Below are 19,109 nucleotides of genomic sequence, written 5' to 3'. Positions count from 1 at the left end.
TTTCATTGTGTCACGTGCTTATTTATACTAAAAATCCGAACAAAGTGAAACTAATGGAGCGAAGGTGATTCTCCAGCCTTCCTGCTGGGGACATCCAGAAAGAAAATCAGCTTTGATCAATGCGGTGAAAACCATAATATAAGCAATTGCTATTCATTTGATCACTCCTTTTTTTTTTTTTTTAAGGGGAGCTGGTCCCCCCCCCCATCTGGGGGGGGGGGCAAAACCAAAAAACTGCCTCGCAGCTAAAGTTAAGTGCAGAATTTCATATCCCCTATGGCGTGATGTTTGACCTCATTAAATTTACGCACACCTGTCACATAACTTTTGAATCATTTAATCTCATCCAATCTCATTCCACTGCCTCGGTAGCGTCGAGGTAAATCACGCTTTTTTTTCCGCCTTCGCCTCAAGGATTTTTGGTTCGAGCCTACCTGCCTACCAAAACTTTTTCTTTTACACTCGTGCAATGCCGGGCACCCTTGCTATTGAATATTTTAGTCATTCAACGAACTTAAAAATTTATGTGAAATGTTTAAATTTCAAATCAAAAGATTTTTTAATTATTCTATGTAAGACAAAGAATACATTTGAAATATATTATCCTTATTGTATAGGATTTTGATGTCTACCATCTCTTCAGAGGAGAAAATATTAGCAAATAATTATAATGGTTTACACCTTATTTGCTAAAGTCAGTGAGACATGGAAAATCAAAATTAAAAGTTGTTTAAGCATTTAAATGTCATAGAGTAAGGGAAATTAATGAAAAGGATATAAAAATTCACATCCAAATTGCATGGTAAAATCCGAAGTGAATGTCTTTGATAGCAGTGTGGTAAAATGAAAGTTGTCGAATAATTTTTTGGTGCTTGTTAAGATATAGTCGACCAATAGAGTTTTTAATATTGTTTTAAGCAAAAACAATATTACATACTTAATTGACATGTCGAAATTAGTAACATATCCAAAAATTACAAAAATTCATTGAGTAGAACAACCGCTTTAGTCAAAATCTTCATGGGCAACAAATATTGCAACCATGACAAATAATCTAAAATATTCATTCAGGAGTTATGTCCCTTGTGCGTAGACTCTTACTGCATATTTTATAACATCTAAGAAAAATGCGATTTTACCCAATTTTCTGTTAAAAATTACTTATAACTAAAAATTTCTACTTTATATTTCATTCTTTTTTATAAACAAAGTGGCCCACTTAAAAGTAGCCCAGAAATTGTAAAGAGGACGAACATTTTTTATTGTTTAAAATATTTGTAATGTTATAAAAGATGCTGAAGATCAGATACTACACTTTGATCTCGGCCCGATCTGTAATGTTATAAAAGATGCTGGAAGTGCTCCCCGTTGACATCTATGCATTTCTGGGCACGTTTAACAACGTTTGCAGATATTGCCTGTAGATCTCCTCTGGTGATTCTCCTGATAACGTTTGTAATGTTCTCCTTTAATTGGTCTAGATTGTGAGGATTATTTGCATGAACGTTTTGTTTTAAAGTCCCCCAAAGATAAAAATCACACGACAAGTCCGGGGAACGTGGTGGCCATAACCCTCTACTTATTGTTCTCTCTTCCGTAAACATGAACTTGTGTCAGTGATCTGTGAGACGTGTGGCATGTAATGCCATCTCGTTGGAAAAAAGAATTGCATTTTGTCTTGTGGTGTCAGTTGGTCAGTAAGAGAAAGATTAAATAGATTAGGCTACTTTTAAGTGGGCCACCCTGTGTTACTGTTTTCAGCATAAGTTCGGTATATTGTTTTTGCTTAAAACGACATTTAAAAACAATAGATCTGTCGACTAGATCTTAACAAGCAGCAAATTTTTTTTTTTTTTTTTAATGGTGATAAACACTTACCCAACTGTTGTGTTTTAAGTCTTTGATGCAGCCTTTAAACGGTTTAAATTTGCTTGAAATATATGACGGTGGATTATTCATGTAGACTCCTCCCACTTGTAATGGTTCTACGACGTTGAGAAAGATGTTTTCGCCTGGAGTTTTACCGATCGCTTCACACGCTTTTCGGTCACTTTTATTTGCAGCCAAGCAGTGGTCGACAATCAAACGGACCTCCTGTAAAAAGAAATAATGCAAATAATTAAATAGTTTTGAGATATAAATCAAAAGGTAGAAATAAGTGATGGAACGATTCCAATATTTCCCGATTCCGATTCAATTACAGATTCTTTATAAATCTCTAATTATTTAACGATAAGATTGTTATTTCCCGATTTTCGTAAGAACACACATTTTAAATATGCAGATATTTTCCTAAACATGAAAATACATTGGTGGAGGATGATGTATCGATTTTAGTTTTATTGATAATTCAAAATCAATAAATATTTATTTTATCATTATCACCAGAAATGGAAGATTTTGGTTTAAACAAAAAAAAAAAAAAAAAAATGATACTTAAAAGAATCGTTTTGGCATCGGAATATAGGCATCAATTTCTTCGATTTCGATACCCCCAAATCTTCCGATTCCGATTAATCTCTCCAACAAATATAATATGGAAACCAAATAAAGAGTGAAAACATCGAATTTTGCAAAGGACATCAAATCAATACGAAACATTAAAATGTATCATGTGATGATGTAAGGGTTATTGCTGCGTGGCATGGAGAGAAATGATAGAAGGTATCATCGTCATCATAACGAGTTCTTGTCTGGACCAGTGTGACTAGTTTCCTGTCATGTGTGGATTTATTATAACACGCATACATATATGGCCGTGCCTTCAACAACAATGATGTGGTACGTATACGAGAATCACACTCTTACACTGACTGTAAACGAAAAAAATAGTTGTATCATCTTTTTTTTATCAAACATCCAAAAGAATTGATTCAAGTGATGACGTTGCGAAAATATTTGTTTTTGTGTTTTCAAGTTATATATTTTTATGGGTTTAGTTGGGTCACGCACCTAGGAAAAGGCACTGAACTGCTATAAAGGGATGCTATAAAGGGATGCCTCCTAAGTAATGTTCCACTACTTTTCTACAACTGGAGACTCGAATCAAATATCCGGTTTGCAAATCTGAAATTGTTTAGGGAGTAGATAGACTTTGGCATTCCTACTTTGTTCATGAGCCAGGTAAAGAAGTACCATCATAAGGACTGTTGAAAAGTGACAATTACTTGACATTATTTGATAAGATAATGAACGCCGTCTCTCTTTCAATATAGGTAACTTAAGGAAAATTTCTTGTTACTTATTTTCACAATGTTAGTAGGTTGAGGTAAAGGTTTTACTGGTTGCATCATCATCAGGACAAACTCCTTGCCCGGACCAATGTGACTCTCCCTCTCCAGAGTTTCCAGTCTTCCATCAGCTGCCTCAGATCTTCAGGTTCACAGTTGGCGTCGTGTGCTATTTGCTGGATGTACGTGAATCTAGGTCGTCCTTTGCTTGCGTATCAGTGTCGTGGAGTCCATAGCAATACGTCACTCACCAATTCATGCTTGCTCCTCAGACAGTGACCGGCAAATCGTAGGCATCTCTTCCTGATGGTATTAGATATGGCAAGTAGGTTGCCATAAAGTTGCTGCTTTGTGGGATGATTTTGCCAAGACATATTTAATACTGTTTTTAGCATACCGGTGTATGTGCCGGTTAGTTTTCTTTCCAATCTTTTGGCGAGTGTCCAGGTTGTAGCACAGTAAACAAAGACTATCATTGCCCTGAAGAACAGCCTTTTCAGTTTATTAGTTAGCCCCGAAGTCCATACTGAACGCAGCCCATCCAATGCAGCCCATGCTTTTGAGATGTGAATTTCGAGATCTCTCTCTGTGGAAACTATGTTATATATGAGAGGAGTAGAAATAATGCAAACAATCAAATTTTTTGAATTAAGGTGAATGTTTACTTTTCACACTCCAAAATAAATGTAGCTTTTGACTTCCCTAGCTTTTGACTTCCCCTAGCTTTTGACTTCCCCTAGCTTTTGACTTCCCCTAGCTTTTGACTTCCCCTAGCTTTTGACTTCCCCTAGCTTTTGACTTCCCCTAGCTTTTGACTTCCCCTAGCTTTTGACTTCCCCTAGCTTTTGACTTCCCCTAGCTTTTGACTTCCCCTAGCTTTTAATTCCCCTAGCTTTTGACTTCCCTAGCTTTTGACTTCCCTAGCTTTTAATTCCCCTAGCTTTTGACTTCCCTAGCTTTTAATTTCTCTAGCTTTTAATTCCCCTAGCTTTTAATTCCCCTAGCTTTTGACTTCCCTAGCTTTTAATTCCCCTAGCTTTTAATTCCCCTAGCTTTTGACTTCCCTAGCTTTTGACTTCCCTAGCTTTTAATTTCTCTAGCTTTTAATTCCCCTAGCTTTTAATTCCCCTAGCTTTTGACTTCCCTAGCTTTTAATTTCCCTAGCTTTTAATTTCCCTAGCTTTTAATTTCCCTAGCTTTTAATTCCCCTAGCTTTTAATTCCCCTAGCTTTTAATTCCCCTAGCTTTTAATTCCCCTAGCTTTTAATTCCCCTAGCTTTTAATTTCCCTAGCTTTTAATTTCCCTAGCTTTTAATTCCCCTAGCTTTTAATTCCCCTAGCTTTTAATTCCCCTAGCTTTTAATTCCCCTAGCTTTTAATTCCCCTAGCTTTTAATTTCCCTAGCTTTTAATTTCCCTAGCTTTTAATTCCCCTAGCTTTTAATTTCCCTAGCTTTTAATTTCCCTAGCTTTTAATTCCCCTAGCTTTTAATTTCCCTAGCTTTTAATTCCCCTAGCTTTTTCATCAAGGAAGTTAATCAAATTTATATCAATTATCTTATATTTATTTATTGCCGACTATTATCCTCATCTTTCTTAGTTGTTTCACGGCGTTTTGGTCAACTATTCGTCTGGCCTTCATAAGGTGGTAACCACGACAGGATAGGAACTCCGAACTGCATTCTTAGCAATTATTGCCTTCCATAGTTGCTATCTCACCACGTTTTTGAAACTGCTATCTTCAGAAAATTCTCACCCGGAATCGCAGAGATTCAACGTCTATCCACTATACCACAGGCCCCAAAGGGCAATCAAAGTTGGATTTTTTGGTCTTATAAATCCACATTTATTTATTATCTGATCTTCCATGATCGGGTCCGTACCAAATGGTATAGATATTTTATTTAATTGGAATTCAATTATTGAGATGAGTATTATTTATTAATTTTTTATTATTAGGCAGTAATTGCTAAAGATGCAGTTAGGAGATTTGGAGTTCCTATCCCGCGCGGTTACCACATGATGAAGGCCAGAGGAATAGTTGGCTGAAACGTCGTGAAATAACAAATAAGATAAGATGAAGGATAATAGTCTGCAATAAATAATACTCATCTCAATAATTGAATTCCAATTAAATATAGAATTACCTAATAATAGCCAAAAAAAATTATCAATATACCCTATAATTGTCTAAAAAAAAAAAAAATATCAATTCACCTATAGTTGTCTAAAAAATAAATTATATCAATTCACCTATAATTGTCTAAAAAATAAATTATATCAATTCACCTATAATTGTCTAAAAAATAAATTATATCAATTCACCTATAATTGTCTAAAAAATAAATTATATCAATTCACCTATAATTGTCTAAAAAAAATTATATCAACCTATAATTGTCTATAAAAAATTATATCAATTCACCTATAATTGTCTATAAAAAATTATATCAATTCACCTATAATTGTCTATAAAAAATTATATCAATTCACCTATAATTGTCTATAAAAAATTATATCAATTCACCTATAATTGTCTATAAAAAATTATATCAATTCACCTATAATTGTCTATAAAAAATTATATCAATTAACCTATAATTGTCTATAAAAAATTATATCAATTAACCTATAATGTCTAAAAAAAAATTATATCAATTAACCTATAATGTCTAAAAAAAAATTATATCAATTAACCTATAATTGTCTAAAAAAAATTATATCAATTAACCTATAATTGTCTTAAAAAAATTATATCAATTAACCTATAATTGTCTTAAAAAAATTATATCAATTAACCTATAATTGTCTTAAAAAAAAAAAAAAAAAAAAAATTACGTATAAGGCGACCGTCAGTTAAGACGAGGTACAAAATAGGAGCAAGTTGTATAAAACGACTGCTAAATCATGAAACACTGTTTAGCCAAGGCTAGAGATTGCAACACCCGGTATCTTATTAATCTTTAAAAGATGATTTTTTAAAAACTTTAAGGATCGTCTTATATACCAAAATATACAGTATACGAAAACCAAATAAAAAATCAAAACAAGGTGAGAGAGGACATCAAATTGATGTAAAACATTAAAATATATCTTGTGATGATGCAAAGATTAAAGCTGTGTGGTATGGAGATAAATGATAGAAGCTACCCGAGTTGGAATTTTTGGCTCGGAAGTAGGTGATCATTTTACATTAAATTTATATACAACATTCTAGTATTATCTGATCATCACAATTCTTTGTATTTTTTGAGTCGGTTTTGAGATTTTGTTTTATGGCTTATCAACCCTTTTTCAGGTCGTGTACAATGAAAAGAGTTCAATACAAAATTAAAGAATGCTCTTACACAAAATAAGTGGAATCTGGAGCATTCCTTGGAGAATATTTTGGTAAAAAGCGCCAGGAAAGGTTTCCATCCTATAAAATTTTTTACCTTAACTAAGGAACTGATTTCCAAAGAAAATCAGTTACATTTCAGGATACGTAATTTGAAGAACTGACTAGAAATGGTCAATTTGGAAGTCGTTTTCTAAAATCACTCAACATTGTTGGTCCTGGATATGACCTTAAACTATATCCGATGGTTAGATCCCAGCTTGCAGGCCTTAGGGAGTGTGGAGCCACCCTTTAATTGCCATTGCTCCCAGGTCAACTTTGACCCGGAGTGGTAGTACCTGTTAGGGTCCCAACTATGGGTTAAATAGAATACGACTTAAAAAACAAATACACTATATATTAAAAAATCGTTCTTCAAAATCACCAGATTCAGCTGAAAAGGGTTGATATGCCGTAAAACAAACAACCAACCAACCAACCAACTCAACATTGCTGTGTCGAACATGTGATACTCATTTTATTTTTATTTTTTTTTTTAATCCTTTGAGATGAGGCTTCATAATTTGTGTGTTTGTATTTTTTGCATGAAGAAGGCCATAGGATGAGTTGGCCAAAAGGTTGTGAAACAACAACTATGAAGATTACAATCTGCAAAAGAAATAAAAATACATGTGGTATTCGGCCTGATCACGTTTAGAATGCGCCTTTTCCTGTTGCTCTCAAGCACGTGTTTAATATGTCTCCATCTTTGTCTGCCAGGTTTTTCTTTTTTATTATCTTTCCTTCCTCGCGGAGATGTCACCTTGTACACAGCTCAGTCATTTGCGTACAACTGCTGCCACGTCCATGCTCTGTTGCATTTCAGGTTATGTAATTTAAACGTGCGTTCCCTTGTCCGCTCAGTTTTGAAACATGGACCCTTGCAGTAGAATTAAAGAGAATTCAGGCCTCAGAAATGAGATTTTTTTATTTTAAAGGGAATCACCACCTATCGAGGCCCAAATGCCACTCGAGGATAAGGGTTAAAGAATGTACAGTGGTCAAAAAGGACAATATCGTTAAAAGTGTAAATTTGGCAAAATTAGATTACTTAAGAGGAACTTGTTTGCATTGGACTTGAAGATGACCATATTGTAGCCAGCTGGAAAGCAGATAAACAGAAGATAGTTCGACAGGTGTGCAGTTCTAAAAAAAAAAAAAGCTTTGTTCATGGAATCTACGTTTAGGTTTAGGCACAGATAAAGAGTGGGCGGAAAAAGACTGTTTGGTATGTCTTACAAAGACCACATAACCAACGAGCAAATCAAAAACAGAATAAGGCAAGCCATTGGTCCTTATGAGGATCTTATCACAATCAGGAGGCACAAACTAAAATGGTTCGGCCACATAACAAGAGAAGCTTGCCAAGACAGTGCTCCAGGGAACAGTCAGAGAAAGAAGAGAGGAAGAAAGAAGAGATAGGAAGATAACATTACAGACGTGCAAAGGGCAGTAAGGATGGAGAGGACTGGTTGACAAGTATCTGTAGCACCCGAACGCCAACCGCCATGCGAAAGGTGAAGACTTGACTAGAGATAGGTTAGTTTGAAAGTCAATTTCTAAAAGCCATCCAAAACATGCCAGCATGTAACATGAAAAACAATGATCATCACTTACCCGTCCTTTTCGTATGATATCAACATGGTGCCACTTTGCATCATTCAAAGGCTGAACAATGTGTGAAGAGAGACTGTCCCGTCCGTCGATTGACAGGACTAGTTCTCCAGTTCCTTGGTTAATTATGAGCCGGGGGAATCCGTTCACAAGTTCAAGAAGAATGAAGTCATCTTCTAAGTTGACATTTTGACCCTTTGTCGGCCCATCATAGAAGAGTAGGCCAGAAGGTTCAAACGTGGCAAACTTTAAGCTTGTCCGACTATCTTCACATTGGTCAAGGGGTGAAAACAGTGCAAAACCATTCCCAGAGAATCCGAGACTAGTTTTTTGGCATCTGGGACCTGTATAACCTGGGGGACAACCGGTACACCTGTAGGAAAATGGAAAACTTTTTTAAAAGATCGAATATAAATCCAGTTTCTTAATTTTTTTAACTGATCAAATATTAAAAAATTCTCAAAAATTTAACAGATAATTTAATTTTTGTGTATAAGTTAATTGGGTGTATAATCGATTCATGCAAATCTTGAACTGATCAAATAAAAAAATAGTTTAAAATTTTGTAAAGTGCATTTTTCTGTCTTTTTTTTAATTTACATCCTGTATAGCTTTCATAGTTTTTACTACAGACAGTAAATGAAAGATGAAAATAAAATGAAAAAATTTAAAAAAAAAAAAAAAAAAAAAATTCCATTTCCTCAAAAATCAAAATTTTTTCAAAATTCAAGAGAAAAAAAAAAAAAAGACTAAACAGAAAAAACAAAGATCAAAAAAAAAAAATGACCAGACAGAAGCCAGAAAAGGCAAAAGCCAGAAAAGACAAAAGCCAGAAAAGCCAGAAAACAGAAAAGCCAGAAAACAGAAAAGCCAGAAAAGCCAGAAAACAGAAAAGCCAGAAAACAGAAAAGCCAGAAAACAGAAAAGCCAGAAAACAGAAAAGCCAGAAAAGCCAGAAAACAGAAAAGCCAGAAAACAGAAAAGCCAGAAAAGCCAGAAAACAGAAAAGCCAGAAAACAGAAAAGCCAGAAAACAGAAAAGCCAGAAAACAGAAAAGCCAGAAAACAGAAAAGCCAGAAAAGCCAGAAAACAGAAAAGCCAGAAGCCAGAAAACAGAAAAGCCAGAAGCCAGAAAACAGAAAAGACTGAAGCCAGAAAACAGAAAAGACTGAAGCCAGAAAAGACAGAAGCCAGAAAACAGAAAAGACAGAAAACAGAAAAGACAGAAAACAGAAAAGACAGAAAACAGAAAAGACAGAAAACAGAAAAGACAGAAAACAGAAAAGACAGAAAACAGAAAAGACAGAAAACAGAAAAGACAGAAAACAGAAAAGACAGAAAACAGAAAAGACAGAAGCCGGAAAACAGAAAAGACTGAAGCCGGAAAACAGAAAAGACTGAAGCCGGAAAACAGAAAAGACTGAAGCCGGAAAACAGAAAAGACAGAAGCCGGAAAAGACTGAAGCCGGAAAACAGAAAAGACTGAAGCCGGAAAACAGAAAAGACTGAAGCCGGAAAACAGAAAAGACTGAAGCCGGAAAACAGAAAAGACTGAAGCCGGAAAACAGAAAAGACTGAAGCCGGAAAACAGAAAAGACTGAAGCCGGAAAACAGAAAAGACTGAAGCCGGAAAACAGAAAAGACTGAAGCCGGAAAACAGAAAAGACTGAAGCCGGAAAACAGAAAAGACTGAAGCCGGAAAACAGAAAAGACTGAAGCCGGAAAACAGAAAAGACTGAAGCCGGAAAACAGAAAAGACTGAAGCCGGAAAACAGAAAAGACTGAAGCCGGAAAACAGAAAAGACTGAAGCCGGAAAACAGAAAAGACTGAAGCCGGAAAACAGAAAAGACTGAAGCCGGAAAACAGAAAAGACTGAAGCCGGAAAACAGAAAAGACTGAAGCCGGAAAACAGAAAAGACTGAAGCCGGAAAACAGAAAAGACTGAAGCCGGAAAACAGAAAAGACTGAAGCCGGAAAACAGAAAAGACTGAAGCCGGAAAACAGAAAAGACTGAAGCCGGAAAACAGAAAAGACTGAAGCCGGAAAACAGAAAAGACTGAAGCCGGAAAACAGAAAAGACTGAAGCCGGAAAACAGAAAAGACTGAAGCCGGAAAACAGAAAAGACTGAAGCCGGAAAACAGAAAAGACTGAAGCCAGAAAACAGAAAAGACTGAAGCCGGAAGCCAGAAAAGACTGAAGCCAGAAAAGACTGAAGCCAGAAAAGACTGAAGCCAGAAAAGACTGAAGCCAGAAAAGACTGAAGCCAGAAAAGACTGAAGCCAGAAAAGCCAGAAGCCAGAAAAGCCAGAAGCCAGAAAAGCCAGAAGCCAGAAAAGACAGAAGCCAGAAAAGACAGAAGCCAGAAAAGACAGAAAACAGAAAAGACAGAAAACAGAAAAGACAGAAGCCAGAAAACAGAAAAGACAGAAGCCAAAAGACTGAAGCCGGAAAAAAGAAAAGACAGAAGCCAGAAAACAAAAACAAAAAAGCGTAAAACAAGCAAAAAAGCTTAAAATACAAAAAGAAAAAAAAAATCAATGAAATGAAAACAGAATAAAAGTAAAACGTTTTTCCAAAATACAGAAGTAGAAAAATCAACCTAACTCACTTGACAACTCCGAATCGATCCTGTTCACACTGACCACCATTATAGCAATAATTTGATGTACATTTCATTGGTTCGCTAAAATCACGCGCTCCACAAATGCATTCCTTGACAACTTTTGTATTCACGCCAACAAATGACGTTTCATTAGCATTAATCATCACTGGCTCATCTCCGATTACAAGGACATTTGTACAGCCAGCTCCGAAACAAGATTCTTCCTGGCACAAATTGATGTCGACCATGTTGATTTTCAAACCAAGCTCTTTAGCGAACTGAAGGATAAAAAAAACAAAAAAAAAACAGTGAAACAAAAACGATTGAAAAAAAGAAAAAAAAAAAAAAGAAAAAAAAGAAAAGAAAAGTGAAACAAAAAACAAACGAAAAAGGAAAAAAAAAGAAACAAAGAAAAAAATCCAAGTGGCTACCGTTTAATTGTTAATTTATCAAGAATTCTTCATAAGCTTTGCTTTCGGTTTCAATTAGAGCAGATGGCATTTAAGTCATTTGTGTTTTTATAAATAATTTTACTAAGAATTCTTTGTAAGTTTCTGTTTTGATTATAGCTGAAGGAACTCAAGTTCTATATATTTTTTTTTCATAAGTTTGTTTCGATTTGAGCTGATGAACCAAAGTCATATGGACATATTTTTTTTTTATTTTTGAAATCGCAACCTTATAATATATATATCGATAGAACATTTACTCTATAATAATATATATGAAATCTGAAAGAATTAAAATATAGTGAAGCATACTTTATGACTGGGCTACACCAGGCATCCCTGCTAGCTTAGATAAATACTTTCACAGTTTTAACAAAAGAGCTACAGTAATATAAGAGTGTGTCCATTTACGTTGAATACCTACAGAATGCCAACATTTATATATTACATATTAATGAGTTCCCTGTGGAATTTCCACAGGTCCCGCTAGTATATATTATAGAGATAAGAAACAATAGAGTCCTGAAGAACAACGGCATCAATAGGAAAATAAAATGAAGTAACACCATACAGTTACTTGCAAACTTTTATCAGAATGAAAAGACCTAATGTCATAACACCAAAATTTATGCAGAATACCAGGCTGCAACAGTTAAACATGTTCGAAATGTCAAGCACAACGAACATATTTCCTGAATTATTCATAAACCAATAAATTTGCTCAGTTACAATAAATCAGCAGTTTAATGAAAACCATGATAGCTATAAATGTCAATTTTGAAATCAGGATTGTATATTGGGTAACCAATATACAATCCTGATTTCCAAAATAAGGGAAAGGGAAAGAAAGAAAAGGACTTTTGCCATACAAAATTCCTATGCACAGGTAACCTTACAGTGATTATGCATATTCTGTCAAGACTGAAGAAAGCTACCATGTGTGTGTATATATATATATATATATATATATATATACGTAAATTGAATAAAATCACAACCTACATGAATAGAAATTCACTTTTTTTTGGCGTTAAGCTCTTACAGCTGTTTCGTGAAAGGATGGACAATTACCTCTCATCCATAGAACTGTAAATCTTCCATCCAGTCACTCCTCAGGGACGCTTACAACTATTCCCAACAAGTTCTTTAATCCGTTGTGAACACGTTTATTTTTTCCTCCATATTAAATGGAGCTCATATTTATACTTATTTTTTAGTTTCGTACAACCCTTACAGTCAAGAACATCTTCCTATAACTTAGTTTTTAGCCTATTTTGGGGGCACTATTTTAAATGAGTCTCGCTTTTTAAGGATATTCTTATTTAATTTTAGCTTTTATTTAGATTTCGCGGGTTCAAGAAACGAATGAGAAATCAATCAAATCCTGAATTCAGGATCAAGGATAGAATATGTACAATTAAACATGGATTTGTGGTTTTAAAAAAATGGGTGATTCTGTGAAAGTTAGTAAAACAATAAAAACTTCGTTATTTAGAAATATTGAGATGTCCCGTCACTTAAGTGACGGGACATCTCAATATTTCTGATTCCAACACAATTACTAATTCTGTTCTAAATTCCTGATTCCGATACAATGACCAATCCCGATGCTTTTCTTAAATTTCTAAAAATAGTTGTATTTTGAAGGTTGGGTGGGGGTTACTGTAAAGACACTTGTAGGAATGATAGACATTTTAATTTTAAAATCAAAATTTATCATTTCATCATTAGTACGAGCCATGGAAAATTAAGTTTTAAACAAAAAACAGATTAAAACAATTAAAAAGAATCGTTTTTGGCATTGGAAAATAGGCAGAGCTTTTTTCCGATTCCGATTAATCTGCCCAACACACCCACACATTATATATATATATATATATATATGTGTGTGTGTGTGTGTGTGTGTGTGTGTGTGTGTGTTAGTGTGTGTGTGTGTTAGTGCGTGCATGCGTGCGTGCACACAGTGTAACCCGGATATGAGAGACTTTCTTCAGCTCTTATATTCAGGTTTCCTTGTATATTAACACAGGCTCTAATTTAGGACGAGAGAAAATCTCATATCCATTTTTCTTATATTACACTGTGTGTATGTATACTAGTATTTATATTAGTGTAAATATACATATTACAATAGAAAAATGCAAGCATGAAAAGCAATATGGTTAAGCTTAAACATGGAAAAGTAAAGGACTTGTTAAAATTGGAAAAGAAAAGGACAAGATATTCTAGTAAAAAATATAAATTTATAACTTAAAATATTGCAGCATTAAAAATTGATTATATAAGGTTATAAATTGAATTTGTAAAAAACAAAAAAATTCTTAATGCTGCAATATTATTAGACAATCTAGAGTGTTCGAACGACGGAAGTCATGGACATTACATAAACACGAGTTGATTGTCTCTTAGTTTATACTTCATACTTTTTGTGTGCGTGTGCGTATATATATATATATAATTTAGTAATTTAAATTTTATTATTTGAAACAGTTAAATTTCAAATCTAGAATTTTTATTATATGCAAAACAAATACATTTTAATAAGTATATTTCATTACCCATGTGTTTTCAATGATTTTCTACGGAATAAACATCGAAAACTCATGGGTTAAGTAAATATACTTACTAATATGTATTCTTTGTTTTGCAAATGATAAAAATTCTAGATTTGAAATTTAATCATTTCAAATCATAAAATTTAAATTACTAAATTATATATATATGAACAAATGATTAATAAAATATGTTAAAAGACATCTTGAAAAAGAGTTAAAAACATATTTAATTTTAAAAAAGGAAGCACAAGATAAGTGGATAATCCTTAATCATATTATAAGCTCTATTTCCTTTTCGGTTTTATTGAGCTTTTTACATCTGGTTGAGTTTATTTTACTTGTAAATATTAACTCTTTAATATTTATAATATATTTTTATATATATATATATATATATATATATATATATATATATATATATATATATATATCCATTCATGTGAAATCCCTCTGCTATGACTTACTTGTAAGCAAGCAAAATCCGATCCCGCATTTTGCTAAATCCTACCTTCTGATGAGAAGGAAAGTATTTCTTTGAAACTCTGCGGATTAAGACTATCCACTTATTTTGTGCTTCCTTTTTAAAATTAAATATGTTTTTGACTCTTTTTCAAAGTGTTTTTTTAACATGTTTTATTAACTACTTGTTCTTATATATATATATATATATATATATATACGTACATACACACACATACACACACAATGTATAAAGTATAAACTATGAAACAGTCAACTCAAGTTTATGCAATGTTCATGACTTCCATTGTTCGAACATTCTGGATTGTCTAATGTCTTTACTTGAATTGTGTTTATTAGTTCTTAATTCCCTTAATTCTCCTGCAAATTGTTTGGTGGCCCGGAGGTAAAGGAAGGTGTGGTTAGAGATTGCACACCTCTTGCCACGAAAAGGTCACGCACAGGAACCCCTACGGTGGGTATTGATACTCTGTCAAAGACTGAAGGAGCCTTTTTCTTTTTTATGTCATCTTAAGTTAATAACTTTGTGGAATGTGTGTGTACACACATTGTACGATACAATCATGGATAGTATCAGATAGGTGACCATTTGGGAATCAAAGGTGACTTTGTGGCTGGATTTGGATCTCCCAACTGGCAGGAATTGTCATCCTACACTGGTGCTTGCATAAGCATGAAACTACAATTGGTAAAAAAGAATTACTTTAAGCCGCCCTCCCCCTCTTTGGGTAGAGCACTGTCGTAAATAATCTCACTCGCTACTTAATTGGCTGAAAAATGCGAGGCTTGCTGTTTGTTTGTAAATAAGCGGTTTGAGCACTATAAAAGTGGTGGAAGTTTGTTTAACAGACATTTGGTGAGGTTATTTGTGGGCGCTGCTCCAGTGGGTCGATTGGTAGAACTGCCGACTGTCAACACGATGGTTCTAGGTTCAATCCTCAGCTTGGGAGAGGTGCTGGTTTAGCAGCACTGATGAGTTGTGATACAACAAAATAGTACTGTATGTTGAGGACTACAAATATATATATATATATATATATATATATATATATATATATATATATATATATATATATATAGGAAATTTATTACTGAGTCCAGAATGAGTTTACATATTGTTTCAGCTACGATTTTTCCATTCTTATTTGATTTTATAACTTAGTCCATCTATGAATTCTGACGATGCTAGTTGGATATTTCCTCTCTTTGAGGATCTTCCTCTAGCTGAAACAATATGTAAACTCATTCTGGACTCACAGTAATAAATTTCCTATATACTGCTCTGGCTACACATTGAGCACTCTAGTCCGGTTTTTTCACCACGGGTAAATAAATATTTATTTAGTAATGCTGAATGGCAAGAGTGTAAAATAGAATGAAAAGTTTCCATTGGTAAAAAAAAAAATAACTTATTGACACAAGGCGTAAAAGGAAAACAAATATTCTTAAGTAAAAAGAAAAAAAATGACATACCTCAGCTCTGTTGAGTGAAACCGCTCCATTAGTTACGCTCGGAGAATACCAAGGTGATCCATGTGCCGCATACCGAACATCTACAGTGCCTGGCTCATTTTCCATCACACTAAACAATTCAACGTTCTGATTAGACACATTTAATTTCTTGGCTAATAAACTTTTAAATTTGTCGAAAGGGCTCATTTTGGTGGCGTCAATTTTCAGAAATTTCTCTGGAGTAATACCTATCAAAAATAAACAAAAATATATATATATATACATATATATATGACACAGAGAGACAGATAAAGAGTGAGAGAGACAGATAAAGAGTGAGAGAGACAGATAAAGAGTGAGAGAGACAGATAAAGAGTGAGAGAGACAGATAAAGAGTGACAGAGACAGATAAAGAGTGACAGAGACAGATAAAGAGTGACAGAGACAGATAAAGAGTGACAGAGACAGAGATAAAGAGTGACAGAGACAGAGATAAAGAGTGACAGAGACAGAGATAAAGAGTGACAGAGACAGAGATAAAGAGTGACAGAGACAGAGATAAAGAGTGACAGAGACAGAGATAAAGAGTGACAGAGACAGAGATAAAGAGTGACAGAGACAGAGATAAAGAGTGACAGAGACAGAGATAAAGAGTGACAGAGACAGAGATAAAGAGTGACAGAGACAGAGATAAAGAGTGACAGAGACAGAGATAAAGAGTGACAGAGACAGAGATAAAGAGTGACAAATCTTTTTATTGAAAAAGCAAAGACTTCCATTCACTCACAGGCAGTAACAACTTGTAGCAAATAAATACAGTTTTTAATGTTGATATTTTCTGATGAACAGATGAAAAAATCTTTTTAAATATTTTATTTTACCTTCAAACCGGATTGATCCGGAACGAGTCACCACCTCCTCAGTAATTTGCCGCACAATAATTGACACGTTGCACACCTCTGTATTCCCGTGAACCTTGTCATAGACTTCAGCTTGGAAAAAATATGTGTCATCAGGAACCCCTTTTGCCATTATGATGCTACCATTCTTTGCCACGCTGAAACGGATTCAAAATATAAACCAATCAGGAATCTACATTATATGCGAGGTGTCTCAAGTTTCTAGACGTTTTTTGTACAAGCATTTAAAACTGTTGTGGACTCTTGAAAATCAAACATATTATTGCTATACATCTTATGGGATGACTGATCGATTTTTATGATTTCAGGTTCAAATGAACAGCTACAACAGGAATTGGAATACACCCTACTAAAGCTTGATTGACACAGTTGGTGAATTTCAAAAATGCAATCCTGATGTGAGGAAACTTTAAAAGAACAATATGCAATAAAATTCTGTTTTAAACTTGGAAAAAAAATGACAAACGTATGGAATGCTCTAGACTGCTTTTGGACCATCTTGAATTGAGCATCAGTTTTTGAGTGGTATAAGAGATTCAAGGAAGGTAGGAAGTCTGTGAGGGATGATGAGATGTGTGGGAGGAGTAAGAAAGTCAGAACACCAGAGCTGATTGGTCAAAATTTTATGGATAAGGACCGTAGTGTGTCTATAGAGACAATAAGTGCACAGTTTGATGTCAGTGTGGGAACTGTACACACAATTATTTGCAAGGAACTGAAAATGCCGAAGATTTGAGCAAAGTTTATTCCAAGGGTACAGTGTACAACTCCTTCCTTGTCACAGACTATTTGACCAAGATGAACATTAAAACAGTTCCCACAGGAGAGACATTGCGAGCCTATCTTTGTTTTATCGTTACTTCCATGGCATGTGCTCGTCTGAGCTCCAATCTCTAATTCCCCCCCCCTTCACGATAAACACCCGTCTAGCTGAAACCACTGTCAAAAATTTTCCCCACTCTTTATCTGTGCCAAAACCAAAACAGATTCCATGAACAAAGTTTCTTTCTTATAAGTGCACGCCTGTGGAACTCTCTTCCGTTTGTCCATTTCCCATCTGACTACAACTTGGATGTTTTCAAGTCCAACATAAACAAATTCCTGATGAACCGCCCCCCTTAAGTAAGACACTTTATCAAATCTCCAATACTAATGATTACTACGATACTATCCCATTGATTACTGTACACGCAATAACCCTTATCCCTGAGTGGCTTCCGGGCCTTGATAAGTGGTGACTACCTTGTAAAAAACAGGGGATGACTTTTGAAAATATCGGCAAAAAAAAAACAAAAAAAACGACCCCTCTTTGTAGAAAAGTGCCCAACTGAGGGTGAAGGAATTAAGGTTTTTACCAAATTTTTCCATATTTGTCGTCCAAAGAGTCGAGCTTCTAAACGATACCAATCCCGTGAAAATCCGTCGCCTCTGTCGAAAGTTTTAGGCAGGCATACACACATACATATAAACAGACAGGTGAGACTAGCAAGGGCACCCGGCGTTGCCCAGGTGTTTAGAGGTGTAAAAGGAAAAAAAAAAAACGTTAGCAAGGCGGGAAGCTCGAACACGTGACGAATGAAGGCAGAAAAGAAAGTGAAAGAAAACGCGACATCTTACCGCTACGCTATGCGGCCATAGGAAGTGAAAAGCGTTCAAATTTAGCAATGTCAATCAAAAAAAGTTGACTTGCTAGCAGGTGCAGAAACGAACGTTGGCTGAAGGCCAGATCAGCTGTTGCTGTTTCATTCATTTGTTGCCCCACGATGTTGGGGAAAACCAGCTCCCCACAAAAAGGGAGTGTCCAAATGAATAGCAATTGGATCAAAGTTAATTGCTTTCTGGACATCCCGGCACGAAAGTTCGGGAAGCTGCCTTTGCTTTCGATTAGTTTCGCTTTTATATGAAAAAGCCGAACACATGAGAGGAAGGAATAGCGTGAATTTTAGAAAAGTCTATCAAAATAATCTAGATACGACGTCCCTTCGCAAATCAGATATTATAATCTAGAGAGTATATAAAAAGTTCTAAAACCCTGTGAAAAACTCTTTACTGGACATACAAAAACGTGTGCCACCATTTTGTCTTTTTATGTTACATATAGGGGTTTCATTGAGAGAGTCTTATTATACGCACAGTCTTAGAAGAGTCTTATTATAAGTGATGCTTTTTCTTAGTGAGAGAGATTTATTAAGAGAGATGTTGTAAGAGACTTAGAGAGATTGTTCATGTTAGGAGAGATTCTTATATATTAAAATGTTCATTCTAATTGTGTTGAATGGAAGAAGAAAGCTCTTGGAGTGAAGGGATAGTGTTCAGACAGTTCGGACATTGTGTAGACATGATGATGTTGAGACGTGTATGTAAAGACATTTTATAACACAAATATATAATACAATTTCACTTTACCTTTTTGTAAGAATCATAAGACAA

At 34.7% G+C, this 19,109-nt stretch overlaps 2 protein-coding genes across 2 annotated transcripts in view; one reads left to right on the top strand and one right to left on the bottom strand.

Annotated features, from left to right (window-relative positions):
- Positions 1-19,109, bottom strand: part of LOC145243624 (neural-cadherin-like) — a 273,070-nt gene that overhangs the window by 41,856 nt on the left and 212,105 nt on the right. Inside the window, exons 23-27 of the mRNA XM_080106647.1 lie at positions 16,641-16,816; positions 15,781-16,007; positions 10,830-11,101; positions 8,223-8,592; positions 1,879-2,094 (exon numbers count right to left, since the gene is read on the bottom strand). Of these exons, the coding sequence (XP_079962773.1) occupies positions 1,879-2,094; positions 8,223-8,592; positions 10,830-11,101; positions 15,781-16,007; positions 16,641-16,816 (1,261 nt within the window). The remainder of the gene's footprint in view (positions 1-1,878; positions 2,095-8,222; positions 8,593-10,829; positions 11,102-15,780; positions 16,008-16,640; positions 16,817-19,109) is intronic.
- LOC145243796 (uncharacterized) lies at positions 9,081-10,834 on the top strand (the record flags this gene model as incomplete). The annotated part of the gene is made up of 2 exons (XM_080106831.1): positions 9,081-9,323; positions 10,473-10,834. Coding segments are annotated over 2 exons (486 nt in total), but the record flags the coding sequence as incomplete, so codon positions are not given.

Source organism: Euprymna scolopes, chromosome 22 (genome assembly GCF_053919585.1).
Source record: "Euprymna scolopes isolate OS-2025 chromosome 22, ASM5391958v1, whole genome shotgun sequence".
NCBI classification, from domain to species: domain Eukaryota; kingdom Metazoa; phylum Mollusca; class Cephalopoda; order Sepiida; family Sepiolidae; genus Euprymna; species Euprymna scolopes.
Note: the sequence above shows the minus strand (reverse complement) of the source record. Positions and strands in the feature narration are given on the sequence as shown.